Genomic DNA, 12,186 nt, shown 5'->3' with positions numbered 1-12,186 from the left:
TATATATATATATATGAACAATAAGAAAATGATATATTTGTGAGAAGCAATGGATTGATATATAAAACTTTTTCCTCTGTTATAGCAACTATGAGGATGTAAATGTCAGTTGCTGAAAAGAAATAAATTTAATGATTATGGTTTTGTGTCAGTAAATAATTGGCATAAGAATTATGTCAAATAATACTTATTTGTCTTACAAATTATATCAAATTGAATTTTTCCATGATTAGTATTTCAACAGTTTATAGAAATATACGAAAAAACTGAGTGATGCATAAAAGTAGTGCTGGTGTTTTCAAACTTGGTTCCCTGAATTTGAGGCCATGTTTTCATAATTAAAGGTCAAGGGCTTCATTTTATTTGAAATACACCATTACACTAAAACAAAATGAATGTTTTCTAGAATTTTCTTATTAAATTATGAGATCTGCAGTCCTCAGTATGAATATAGTCAATATCACAAATATATAGCTATCATTTGTGTTCTCTAAAGTTTCATCAAGCACAATTTAGAGCAAACCAATAATATAAGGGGTGATCTCCTATATCCGCATTTCCTCATTGTTTCTTCCAAAGTGTTCAAAGGAGAGATGTTGAAATGTAATTCGTGCTGAAGCTCAGATGAAATTGATGAGTGCATTGGAATATATCAAGCCAGAGAAAATATGTCATTCTAAACATTGAAATCTATCACAAATTTTAATTTCAAATGAATACACTACCATGAAAATTCACTGAAAGCTAAAGTACAAATGATAAAGTACTTGAAAATGTGAGATATAATTAAGACAAACACAAATTTGAATTATGTGGACTGAGAACTCAGTTTGGAGCCGATTAATTTCCTGATGGTCTCCTTCACATCCTTGTTCCTAAGGCTGTAGATGAGTGGATTCAGCATGGGGACCAGGACTGTATAAAATACAGTAGCCACTTTGACCAGTAGGGAGGAACTCTTGGAGCTGGGCACACAGTATAGAAGGAGGATGATGCCATGGAAGATGCTGATGACAGTCAAGTGGGAGGTGCAAGTAGAGAGGGCTTTCTGGAGTCCATCCTTGGAGGGCATCTTGATAACAGTGATGACTATGAAGGCATAAGAGGCAAGGATGATCAGGAGGCTGCAAGCCTCATTGAAGGTGGAAATGGCAAAACATACCATCTGGCTGAAGGAGGAGTCTGAACAGGACACTGAGAGGACAGCAGAGTACTCACAACCAAAGTGATTTATGATATTAGATTCACAGTAGGACAGCTGCACAAGAGAATATGTGATTATTGAGGAAGACAGTCCACCCCACGTATATGTTCCTGCCACAAGGAGAGCACAGAGCTTAGGGGACATAGCAACTGTGTAGAGCAGGGGGTTACAGACAGCCACGAACCGATCATAGGCCATCACTGCCAGCATAAACATCTCTGTAATCACACACGCACAGCCAAAGAAAAACTGTGTCATGCACCCTCTGAAGGAGATGATTTTGTTTTCCATAACCAAGATTTCTAACAGTTTGGGGGTACTTGTACTGGAATAGCAAATATCTATAAAGGAAAGATGGCTTAGGAAAAAATACATGGGTGTTTGAAGCTTGGGGTTGATCTTTCTGACCAGAATTATGCCCAAGTTCCCCAGGAGAGCCACAATGTAGATGGTCAGGAACACCAAGAAGAGGGGTGCTTGGAGGGGTGGGTATTCTGAGAATCCCACCAAGATGAATGAAGGCACAGAGCTGTGATTTCCCCATTCATGTGCCATGATTCTTCATTTAGAAAGAAAGAAAGTTGCATAGCAGAAATAGAACTTGTTAAATAGTAGAAAGTGAAGCAGGACTCCTTGGAGATGAGCAAGGCTGTTACTTTCCCTTTCCTAGTGCTCTGATTCCCCTTGGAGTCCTGCATGGCCACTCACTCACAAGTGATGTTAGACACTCTGCCCTCTTCTTATCTGGAACAAATTGGTAGTATTTATCAACACTAATATTATACGCAAATTATATATAAATCTATCTGATACTCAGAGTGTCTCCTAATAAAATATTTAACATAAAATGAGACAAAGGAAAATCAGACAATTGTTGTCCCAGTCATAGTACTCATATGATAAATCAGATCAAAGGAGACCATGGAAGTACTAAACGATTTTAAATTGCAACTATGCATACATTGCAATACTTTGGGATAAGAATATATACTGTCAGACAATGTTCTATATTGATAGATTGGAGTTTTACCTGCTATCACATGTAGTCAAGTATCAAGTTCTCAAAATATCCACATAAGAAAAATTTTAACTCGTCCTATCAAAAATTTGATTTAATACTATGTTGTTAAAATTGTATTCTCCAATATATCTCCGTTATCATTCATGTACATGATTCATATGAAGTGATGTTCTGAGGAACATTTTAAAGGCAGTTTTTTTTTCAGCATTGAGGATTGAGATACACTTTAAAGTGTATTGAGATACACTTTATTTTCTTATCGTATATTTTGAGACAAGTTCTCCCTAAGTCTCCAGATTGTCCAGGCTGGGCTTGAATTTTCAGTCTTCTGGTGAAATCTGCCTCTACTAATCCTAGTTGCAGAGTATCACATTGCATATTAAATAGAAGACTTGGTGAACCCTTGCAAATGATGTTTAATATTTGCTTGTGTTCGTATCATCAAGTATTTGCAGTATTTTTATTGTGATATACCATGCTGGCTCGGAATTTTGAAGTAAAGTCTGAAGCTCCTAAAAGCAAGCCTCATTAATTGTGTTAGTAAGTGTTGAAAGTTGATTTAGAGGCAGAATTCCTGTAATATTATGTAAGAGTACATTCACCCTTAGCATAACTAATTGATTTCCTGGAAAGCTGGAAAATGAAATTCTTAAAGAAATAGTACAATTTAAGAGCACAGAATGCTTCAAAGTTCTCACAAGTCTTGTTCTTAATTTCCATCAGCAACAATTTTACAGTTTTTTTAAAAAATAAACTTTCTTTTCCCACATCTGAAAGCACGTGCTTCAACCTAATCATTGAAATAAACCACAGTACCACTCATTTCAATTTTACATTTAAATGTGTGTTTTAAAATTCCTTGTATTAGTTTTGAATTTATATCATTTGGTTTTAAATTGAAATATTTCTTTTTTGATTCAAAAAATAAATGGAATGACTTGCTCTTATAATTTCATAGACTTTCAAATATCTTAAGATATTTTATTTAATCTTATTTTAGGGAGAATATTCATTCTCCCTCTCAAGTAGACTCACTATGGCAGGAAAAATCTATCCAAGACAAGATGTGATGATTGCAGGAAATTACAGTTTGTTGCAATATATAACTACTAGTTAAATTTTAAAATGAATATTTCTAGCTCAATTCCCTCCCATATAATAGTTTGTCTGTGAATTACTGATCAGTCATGATCCTCTTGCTTACAAATTCAGAATGTATTGATAAATTTGTGAACTGTGTTTTTATTACTGCTTTTGAGGTCCACTTCATATTTTATCTAATTTACCATTGTTGCCTGCATGATTTTTCCCCTAACTTGTTGATGCCTTAACCAAACTTGTTTTCTTAATCAGGGCTCTCCATTTGCCTAAAATCCTCCCTAACTTCAGTTTCCATTAATATTTCCAGTTGTCAGTAAACACAGCCCCACTTTTCTATGCTCCATTACAACGCAAGCAACTGATAAACTTTTTTAAAACATTGTATAATCAGAATTCCAGAACAGCATTCACATTGCATTAAATGAATACTTTTTTGTGGAAGCAGAGCAATGTGGAAGATTCAGGACAAATATGATTTCCTTCCTTACCTATCTCAGACTCAATTGGAGTGCAAACACTGCCTTTCACACAAATTATTTAAAAAACAGAATATAACTAAACAAATGCTAAAACAACACTATGGTGTTAATTTTTGAAAATAATTGTAGTTTTGTTTTGATTTGGTTTGGTTTTATTTTGTTTTCTTTCATTTTGTTTTGTTGGTCCCTCCACAGCATTGAGGCAAGACCCAGGGTTCTTGGCACTAAAATACAATTTCAGAATTTTTAAAATAAAATTTTGATTCCTAGTTTACTTTGAATCTAACCAAACTAAGAGGCAGGGAAAATTACTGGATTTTAATAAATAAATTAAATCAATGTTTATAATGCTGGATAAAAAGAAAAAAATGGGTTGGCATTTGAATTCTAACTCCTGTTAGTTTCAGGATTGACACTGTCTTAAATTCAAACTTCCACTGATTTTCCTCCTTCTCTAAAATTCTGTTTCATTGCTACATTTCCCACCCTGATTGATACTTTCTGCTCATTCCACAGTCACACATTGTTGCCATTGTCAATTCAGTTGGGACTGAATGTGAAAAACACAAAAACATCAAATTGTCCTTCCCTGTTTATTCCTGCTTCTACCAGAAGTTGTGATGAAGTGTTCCTATAAAGCTTGTGAAACAGCAACACAAATTCTTAAACTTGAATAAAAAGTGTGTTTGACTGCACTCATTATAAAACTCATCAAAATGAAACTATTCTGTAAGAATCCTATAATATTTGATAAAATGAAAATAAGTTGATTTGTCAATTCATATCCATATTGCAAAATGGTACTCAATGAAAAAAACAAATAGCTTAGGTTTTTGAATCCATTGAAATGGTCCCATTTCTCTTCTGGTATTTCATATCATATCTCATTTCAGTGAATGTTCCCTATACACCTCTTGCAAGAAAAGTTTTTGGAAAATGTAAGTAACACATTTGTCACTTGTTTTTCTTCCTAACACTTATTATGGAATTTTTATTAAAAGTACATATGCTTTCCTTTTATATGTATATTGATATTTGCATCATTTTATATTTCTTCAATTTGTTAAGTTTTATGAGGATCAAACTTATATATGGCATTTCATATAAAACACATAATGTATCTCAAAAAGTTTCCAGGTCACATAAAAAATACAAGAAACAAAGAAATTATCATTTAATACCTGGAATATGAACCATCAGCTGAATTTAGCAGACATTTCTCTTTCTCTGATCATAGATGTTTTTCCCTCTCCCAAAGTTTTATTTATCTCAATCTACATGTTCTAAAAATAAAAAGATATCTAATATTAAAGCAACTCACCAAAAGTCAGGAATTGAACTCACAACTTCACGCTTGCCAAGCAGGCACTTACACTGCTGAGATAAAACCCTAGCCCCTTGGTCAGAATTTCCTCATGCTCATAATTTAATTCAAAACATTCTTATCTTTTTATAAACCCATTCATGGTTTCAATCAATGCTAAAATGGTGTTATATATTTTCCCATTGCTTTAAAAGCATTGACTGACTTTTACACATTTGAACTGAACAAATGAATCAATGAATGACATGTCTCAACTGGCAACGTATTTGGAAGGAGGTTAGAATTTCCCTTGAGGAGAGACCAGTCTTGCAGCTGAGCCCCATGCCCTTGCTGCCTTCTCCTCTGAGTCTGGGACTGTGGAGATGAAGCCCCCAGAGAATCCTAAGACTTTGTTGTCATGAGCTGTAAACACAGAAATTAAAGAAAAATACCTTTGCTTTCTGTTGCTTACAGTATATAGGTTTCTTGCAATCATTAAAATAATATATTTAATCTTTAAAACAAACTAGCAAACAAAATAAAATACCTTATCTCTCTACAGATGTGACAGTTTTGGAAAAAAATCTTTTAAAAAATTAAAAAAAAAAAACTACCTTATCTATTCTAGTATCTTCATCATAATTATGGTTGATGCATTTTAATATTTCTTGCCTATTGTGTATTTCATTAGAAAGAAACGTATTTTACATTTTCTTTCTAAATCTATTTATTGTCAAGCAAATAGAGTTAATGTTATATCCTAAATGTACTTTCAACTGTGGATTTCAGAAAATTGAAAAATTCAAGTATCAGGATTTTGCTCTAGATTCAGCTATATTTTTCCAAACAGCCAAAAAGATGAGAACACTGATATTTTAAAGTCCCCTGACTGTAACTCCAACACATACTTCTCCAGGCTCTAAGTTAGGGGAGAAAGTCAGGGGTGTCAGAATATGGAGCTACAAATGGAAAAGTAATAGAAATTGTTAAGTGAAATTCAGCAGCCATTTAGACTTATCTTTACAAGTTTGGCAAATTTTAATACACGGCTAACAAAAATAAATGTTTGCTTAGAAGCTTCCATGGCTGGCCCACATCAAATCATATGGTTTGATGTTTCAGTTAAAAAAATAGTAGAGATTAGATCACTGAAAAAACATTAAAGCCTAAACAAAATCACTTTGAAACAGACCATTGTAAAGCAAAAGCAAAAGCTTTTCTTTTTCTTTATCTTTTCCCATTTTAAACATAACTCAGAATAATATATAAGCCAAAAGCAAAAGATAGCTGAAAGCCATGTGCTAACAATAGCAATCATACAATTAATTTTTCTTTCAATTGTCATTTATCTGTATTATTACATTGCAAAACTATATTTTCCAAATGATGTGACAGTTTTGTTTATACAATTAGTGTACATAATATTACTTTCTTAACATCTTGTACTGTGTGATTTCTATATAACTGTATGTAAATAATTTCATAAGCTGTTAAAATATATTTTGTGAGGACATGGTGCAGCATGGAGTGGAGCCAAGGTGGAGAACTACTTTGATTCCAGGTGAGGGTTGCAGAATGAGTCACATGGCAGGTGTTGCTGGTGGGAGGACATCTTGGAGTGGGGCAGAGCCCAGCAGCATGGTGGCATCAGTCAGCCACCCCTGGCCCAGAGAGAATTGGTGATATCTACTTGGGCTGATCCACGCCTCTAGTTGAGACCCAATAGCCAGGGATGAATGTGTCCTGACCTTGTGACATCTGCAATGCACAGGCTAAATTGTTGAATGCACTTGTGGGTTAACTGGGTCAGAGGATAGAGGCTAGCCTGCATTGTTCTTTTGTCACCTCAGATAACAGCAAATTGGAGAGGGCAGCAAAACTCCAGTCAGCACACTTTAGAAAAACCATAAGTAATAAACATAATACATGACATAAAAGAATACTTTCATGACTTCATAGACAAATTTAAAACTGATATTCTAATCCAAACGAGGCAAGATATAAAAAGATTAATTAAATAAATGCTAAGCCCCTCCCAAGAAAACACAGCTGGAAGAATGGAGCAACCTAGAAAAGGAAAAGAAGCCTTTGATGAAGAATATAAAAAAAAAAAACTTAGAATACATTAAACAGATCCAAACAGATTACCAGGAAACTAAAAAGTCCATTGAAAGGTGGCAAAATGCCTTCACAGAAATTAAAGTTAGCCTTTTGAAACTTGAAGAGAGATTTATAATGTGTGATCATGAAAGAAAAGATCTCTTAAAAATAACAAGGAACCAAGAAGAAACAATTCAAAGGCTAAAAGACAAGAGGATCTATCACTTAAGAAAAAAACGTGAGTGAATAAGCAGGAGTAATCACAAATGAACTACAAAGACTATTCACAGAAATAATTAAGGAATCTTCCCAAGCATACGAAAAAGAAAATATATCCAGAAATGAGACATACAGAACTCCAGCCACATACAACCAAAGCATATCTACCCCCAGATATATAATAATCAAGGTCCCACCACAAGAACAGAATATTAAATCAGCCAGGGAAAAGAAGTAGAACACCTACAGAGGAAAAATCAAAATAACAACAGACTTATCAACACAAACTCTCAAATTGAGAAGAGCCTGGGGGAAATAGTCCAATCCCTGAAAGAAAATAACCACCAACCCAGAAAAACTCTCTCAAAATTGATGGAGAAATAAGATATTTCCAAGACAAGGAGGAACTGTGGGAATTCATGGTCCCAATCCAACCTTAAAAAAATAATGAAGGAAAATTCCAGAGAGAGAAAAAATAAATACCATGATTCCAGCAACAGTGGCAGAGAGGCCTCAATGAATGGGACATACAGTAGAATAAAGGGGTAAAGTGGGCAAGTAATAGTAGAAAAATAGAATAGCAGAAATGAAGCAGAGGAGGTAGGCTATACTCTTTAATATAGATAGCCTTGATACACTAATAAAAAGAAAAATAGGCAGAGTAGATTAGCAGGTAGGATCCATCGAGATGCAGTGAATAGGAAATATACTCAACCTAAAAGAGGGTTAATAAACTGAAAGTCAAAGATCAGAAAACAATGCTATATATGAGAGGAAAGCAGAGATAAACTGGGACAACTCATCCTGCAGCTGCAGGTAGATTGGAAAGTTATGACACTTTGGGGCAGTGTAGAACTACACAACTGGAAGGAGGGAAAATCTGGCTTTAGTAAGTAAAGGAGTACAGTTCAAGATCAAGCTCAGGGATAAAAATGTTCAGCACTACTCTGATAGATAAAGGGTTGATACCCTAATCTAAAAACTAAAGGAGCTAGTGAGACCCAAAATATAAAAAGCATCCTGAGAAGGGAAAATGTGAGAAATTTCCTAAAAAAGGAAGCCAGAGGACATTGTTAATAGTGTACCAGGATCTAAAAGTCACAGTAGTCTTATTGCTGTGTGATTTTATTTTGTTCCTCTCTGTCTACTCATATTAGATTTGAGGGCATAGACAGCTATCCCCAAAATAGCAGGTTATACCACAGTAAGTATCCTTAATTTCCTATTAACTTAAATAGAAACCCTGTGGTCATTGTCTTACTTATATTGTCTTATATTGTCTTACTATGACTAATTGTATTTGAAGCTGGTTTGTTAGACCACTGTTTTGTCTTGACTGATTTTATTCAAATTTGGCATGCTCGATAGTATCAAGTCTAAGAGTAGAGGCAACTACTCTGAAGATGAGAAGATATAAAAGATACCCATTCCAGTTTGATTATTAATTGCTTTTGAAGTCCTAAAATGTCTCCTAAGTAGTGTTTTTATTAAAATAGCTATGTAAAGCTATGTTCAATTATATTATGTCTGATGTTGTAGACAATTGAAAATAATGAGAAATCATAGTAAATACTGTAGATTACCTAATGTTATGGTCTTATATGTCTTTTTCATTTCATGTTTTTCTAGGAATTCATCCTTGTTCAGCGGTCTTATAAATCTTTTTCATTTCATGTGTTTATAGGAATATGATTTGTTTTGTCTTGCTTTGTTTTGTTCCTCCCTTTAACATAGAAAGGAAAGAAATACATGTTAAGACTCATGCATGCGTAGAACCAATAAACAGTTTATGAGAAATGATCTTGTGACACATTACGAAGTGAACAAATACTTTGAAGAAAAAGAGAAACTACAGTACTCAGTGCTGATTCAGGAGTATCATAATGTGAAACCCAGCAATACTATTATTCTGTGTTCAGAGTGATTCTTTGTTGAACAGAACTGCTTGCAGTCCCGCTGTTGGAAACCCCACTTTATATGCTCCACTATTGTATCTTTGAATAACTATTTGTTAGAGGACAATATGTAAATATCCACTAGTGATTTCCTACTGTTTATTGTTTCTTTGAAAGTATGTATTATTTCTGCCCATTTTCTATTTTTTTAGTCTTTCTTTAAATAAAATTTTTAAAAAAGAGCAAAGGGAGGGAAAGGTGAAAACTACTGTCAATTTCTTATTGTCTTATCTTGAACTCTTGCATTGTTTACATAATTTTATTAGGTTTGGCTTTTTTCTGTCTTTCATATAGCTTTTCATATAGCATAGCTTTCAGATCGTAGGGGTAGCTATTTTGAATATAAAGGAACTATGGTAATCATGGTTTCCTATTATATTGTTTTGAGGTCTTATAATGCTTTCATTCATTGGTCTGGTTTTACTTTGTTTTGTTTGATTTTATTATGTGAGATGATATGAATGCTATTTTGAAGAAAACAAGACATTATGGTAGCTATTGCTGATTTTCTATCAAGTTTATTGAAGTCCTACCACACTTTTGTTCTTCTGTTTTGTTTGGTTCTATCCTGTTCTGTTTTACTTGATTTTATTATGTGTGATGTTATAGACAAAATTTTTGAGGAAAATGAGGTATTATAGCAGCCATTGTTCATTTCCTGTTATTTGGTTTTGAAGTCCTGTAATGCTTTCATTCTTTTGAATTTCTTTTACTATATTATCTTTGATATTATTGTGTATGAAGGTATGCTCAACTATTTCAAAGAAAAGAGGTATTATGTTAAAAAAAGAATTGTGATAGGATATAAGAAAGAAATATTTAAATAGACTGAAATAAGTGCAGGGAAACTCAGTCAATTAACTTCTTAGATATTTTTGTGTTAAAAATTTATTAAAGTATGCATACCCATGTAACATAGGAGACAACCTTTATGAAACTGGAATGGAATGTTTAATTCTAACTCTCTCCTGAACAGACAACACTTCTTTAAAAAAGCACATTAAAATCATTATTCAGTATGATCAGGTGCTATTCATCTCAGATATGCCAGAGTGTTTAGCACACACTACAAAATAAAGTGATCCACCACATTAACTGGTTGGGAAATACATACATAACTATGTGTGAGGCTTTTCCCCTAAGATCTGGAATAAAAAATGATGCCTTCATTCACCATTGTTTTCAACATAATAATGAAACACAACCACAGAAATCAGAAAGGGGAAGGAAATAAAGAATGCTCCAAAATTAATTCAATATGGTGAATTATTGTTATTTTGATTCGATGTGGTATTATATAGAAGAAACTGCAATCACAAAAATATAAGACTAACAAATTCAGCAAAGTTATTGTATGCAAAACTGATTTAGAAAATTAGTAGTAATTCTAAATAAAAATAATGGGCTGGGGGTTTAGCTCAGCAGCTTAAGTACCTCTTTGGCAAACACAAGGTTGTGAGTTCAATTCCTGTCACACACACACACACACACACACACACACACACACACACACACACACTGAATTATCTGAAACAGAAATCAAAGCAACATTACATTTAATAGATCTACCATAAAATTAGGAATAAATTAAATCAGAGGGATGTAAGAGTGCTACAATCAGAATTTTAATATCTAAATTTGTATAAAGACATTTAGGATAGCTAAGATGATTGTGCTACAAATTCTATAAGTTCATAGAAAAAAGCAGTTAACATTCATAAGATTGAAACAATTTTACATGTTTGTGTCAGTTGACCTGAGGAACTCTTGAAAATCACTATGTAAAATACCAACCTTTGTTTTGTTCCTACCACCATGTTTTGAAAGCCTATATGGTCATTATTTTGGGCTGTTTGCTATTGTTATTTATTTGTCATTTTTGTTTCCTATTTTATAGTAATCTGTTTTGCTTTCCTCTAATTAAGAAAGAATCGTTATACATGCAGAGGCTGATACACACTAGAAATTCTCCTAAACAGTTTATGAGCGTCACTTATATTATGTGGGATGAAATGAATAACTAATTTCAACAAAACCAGACATTATAGAATCTATTGCTGATTCTGTATCACCATGCTGTGAAATCCAATAATGTTTTTTATTCTTTATTCATAGTGGTTTTAGTCTGTTTCATATTGTGTAATTCAACATACATGAAGTATGGACATCTATTTTGAAAAGAACAAGAGACATTATGACAGTCATATTCTCTGGGTTTTAAGGCATATAAAGCCTTCATTATTCTACTTTGAACAGTTTTATACTTTCGTGTTTTGTATAAATTCATTGTGTGAAGATACAGACAACCATTTAGAAGAAAACAAGAGACATTATGGTAGCCACTGTAGATCCCCTGATATCTTACTTTGAAGTCTATGTTGCTTACATTGTTTTGTTTCTGATTTGCTTTGTCTGTCTTGTTATGTTTAGTTTTACCCTTTTTTAAAAAAATAAAAAACATTAAAACACTGGAGAAAGAAACTGAAGAAATAAAACATAAATAGAATAAAAATTACTCAGAATGTACAATAGATAGTATGAAAGTGAAAGGGGAGGAAAGGGCTAAGAAGGAAAAGAATAACTGGGAGGGGGGAAAGAAGAAAAGAAAGAAATAAGGGAAAAGCTATACAAAATTATTCTGCTAATGTCTGTTAATCAAAATAATGGATTCAGTTTTTATTGTTTTAAAATTTCTTCATGGACGTTTATGATAATATGAACAATGACTTTGAAGACAACAATATACATATGTTAACCATTGTTAATCGCCTATTGTTCTGTTTTCAGTTTCTGTATCACATTAT

The 12,186-nt window shown here is 33.2% G+C and overlaps 1 protein-coding gene across 1 annotated transcript; it reads right to left on the bottom strand.

The window, feature by feature from the left end:
* Positions 1-808: 808 nt before the first annotated feature.
* On the bottom strand, positions 809-1,759 carry LOC100723169 (olfactory receptor 1165-like). Its single transcript, XM_003467891.1, has one exon. The coding sequence runs from the start codon at positions 1,757-1,759 to the stop codon at positions 809-811; it is 951 nt and encodes a 316-aa protein (XP_003467939.1).
* Positions 1,760-12,186: the final 10,427 nt, after the last annotated feature.

The sequence above is a fragment of the Cavia porcellus genome, unplaced genomic scaffold (assembly GCF_034190915.1).
Source record: "Cavia porcellus strain 051 isolate PalLab524CR breed Dunkin Hartley unplaced genomic scaffold, mCavPor4.1 scaffold_17, whole genome shotgun sequence".
NCBI classification, from domain to species: Eukaryota; Metazoa; Chordata; class Mammalia; order Rodentia; family Caviidae; genus Cavia; species Cavia porcellus.
The sequence above is the reverse complement of the archived record's forward strand: the minus strand, read 5'-3'. Positions and strand labels throughout refer to the sequence as shown.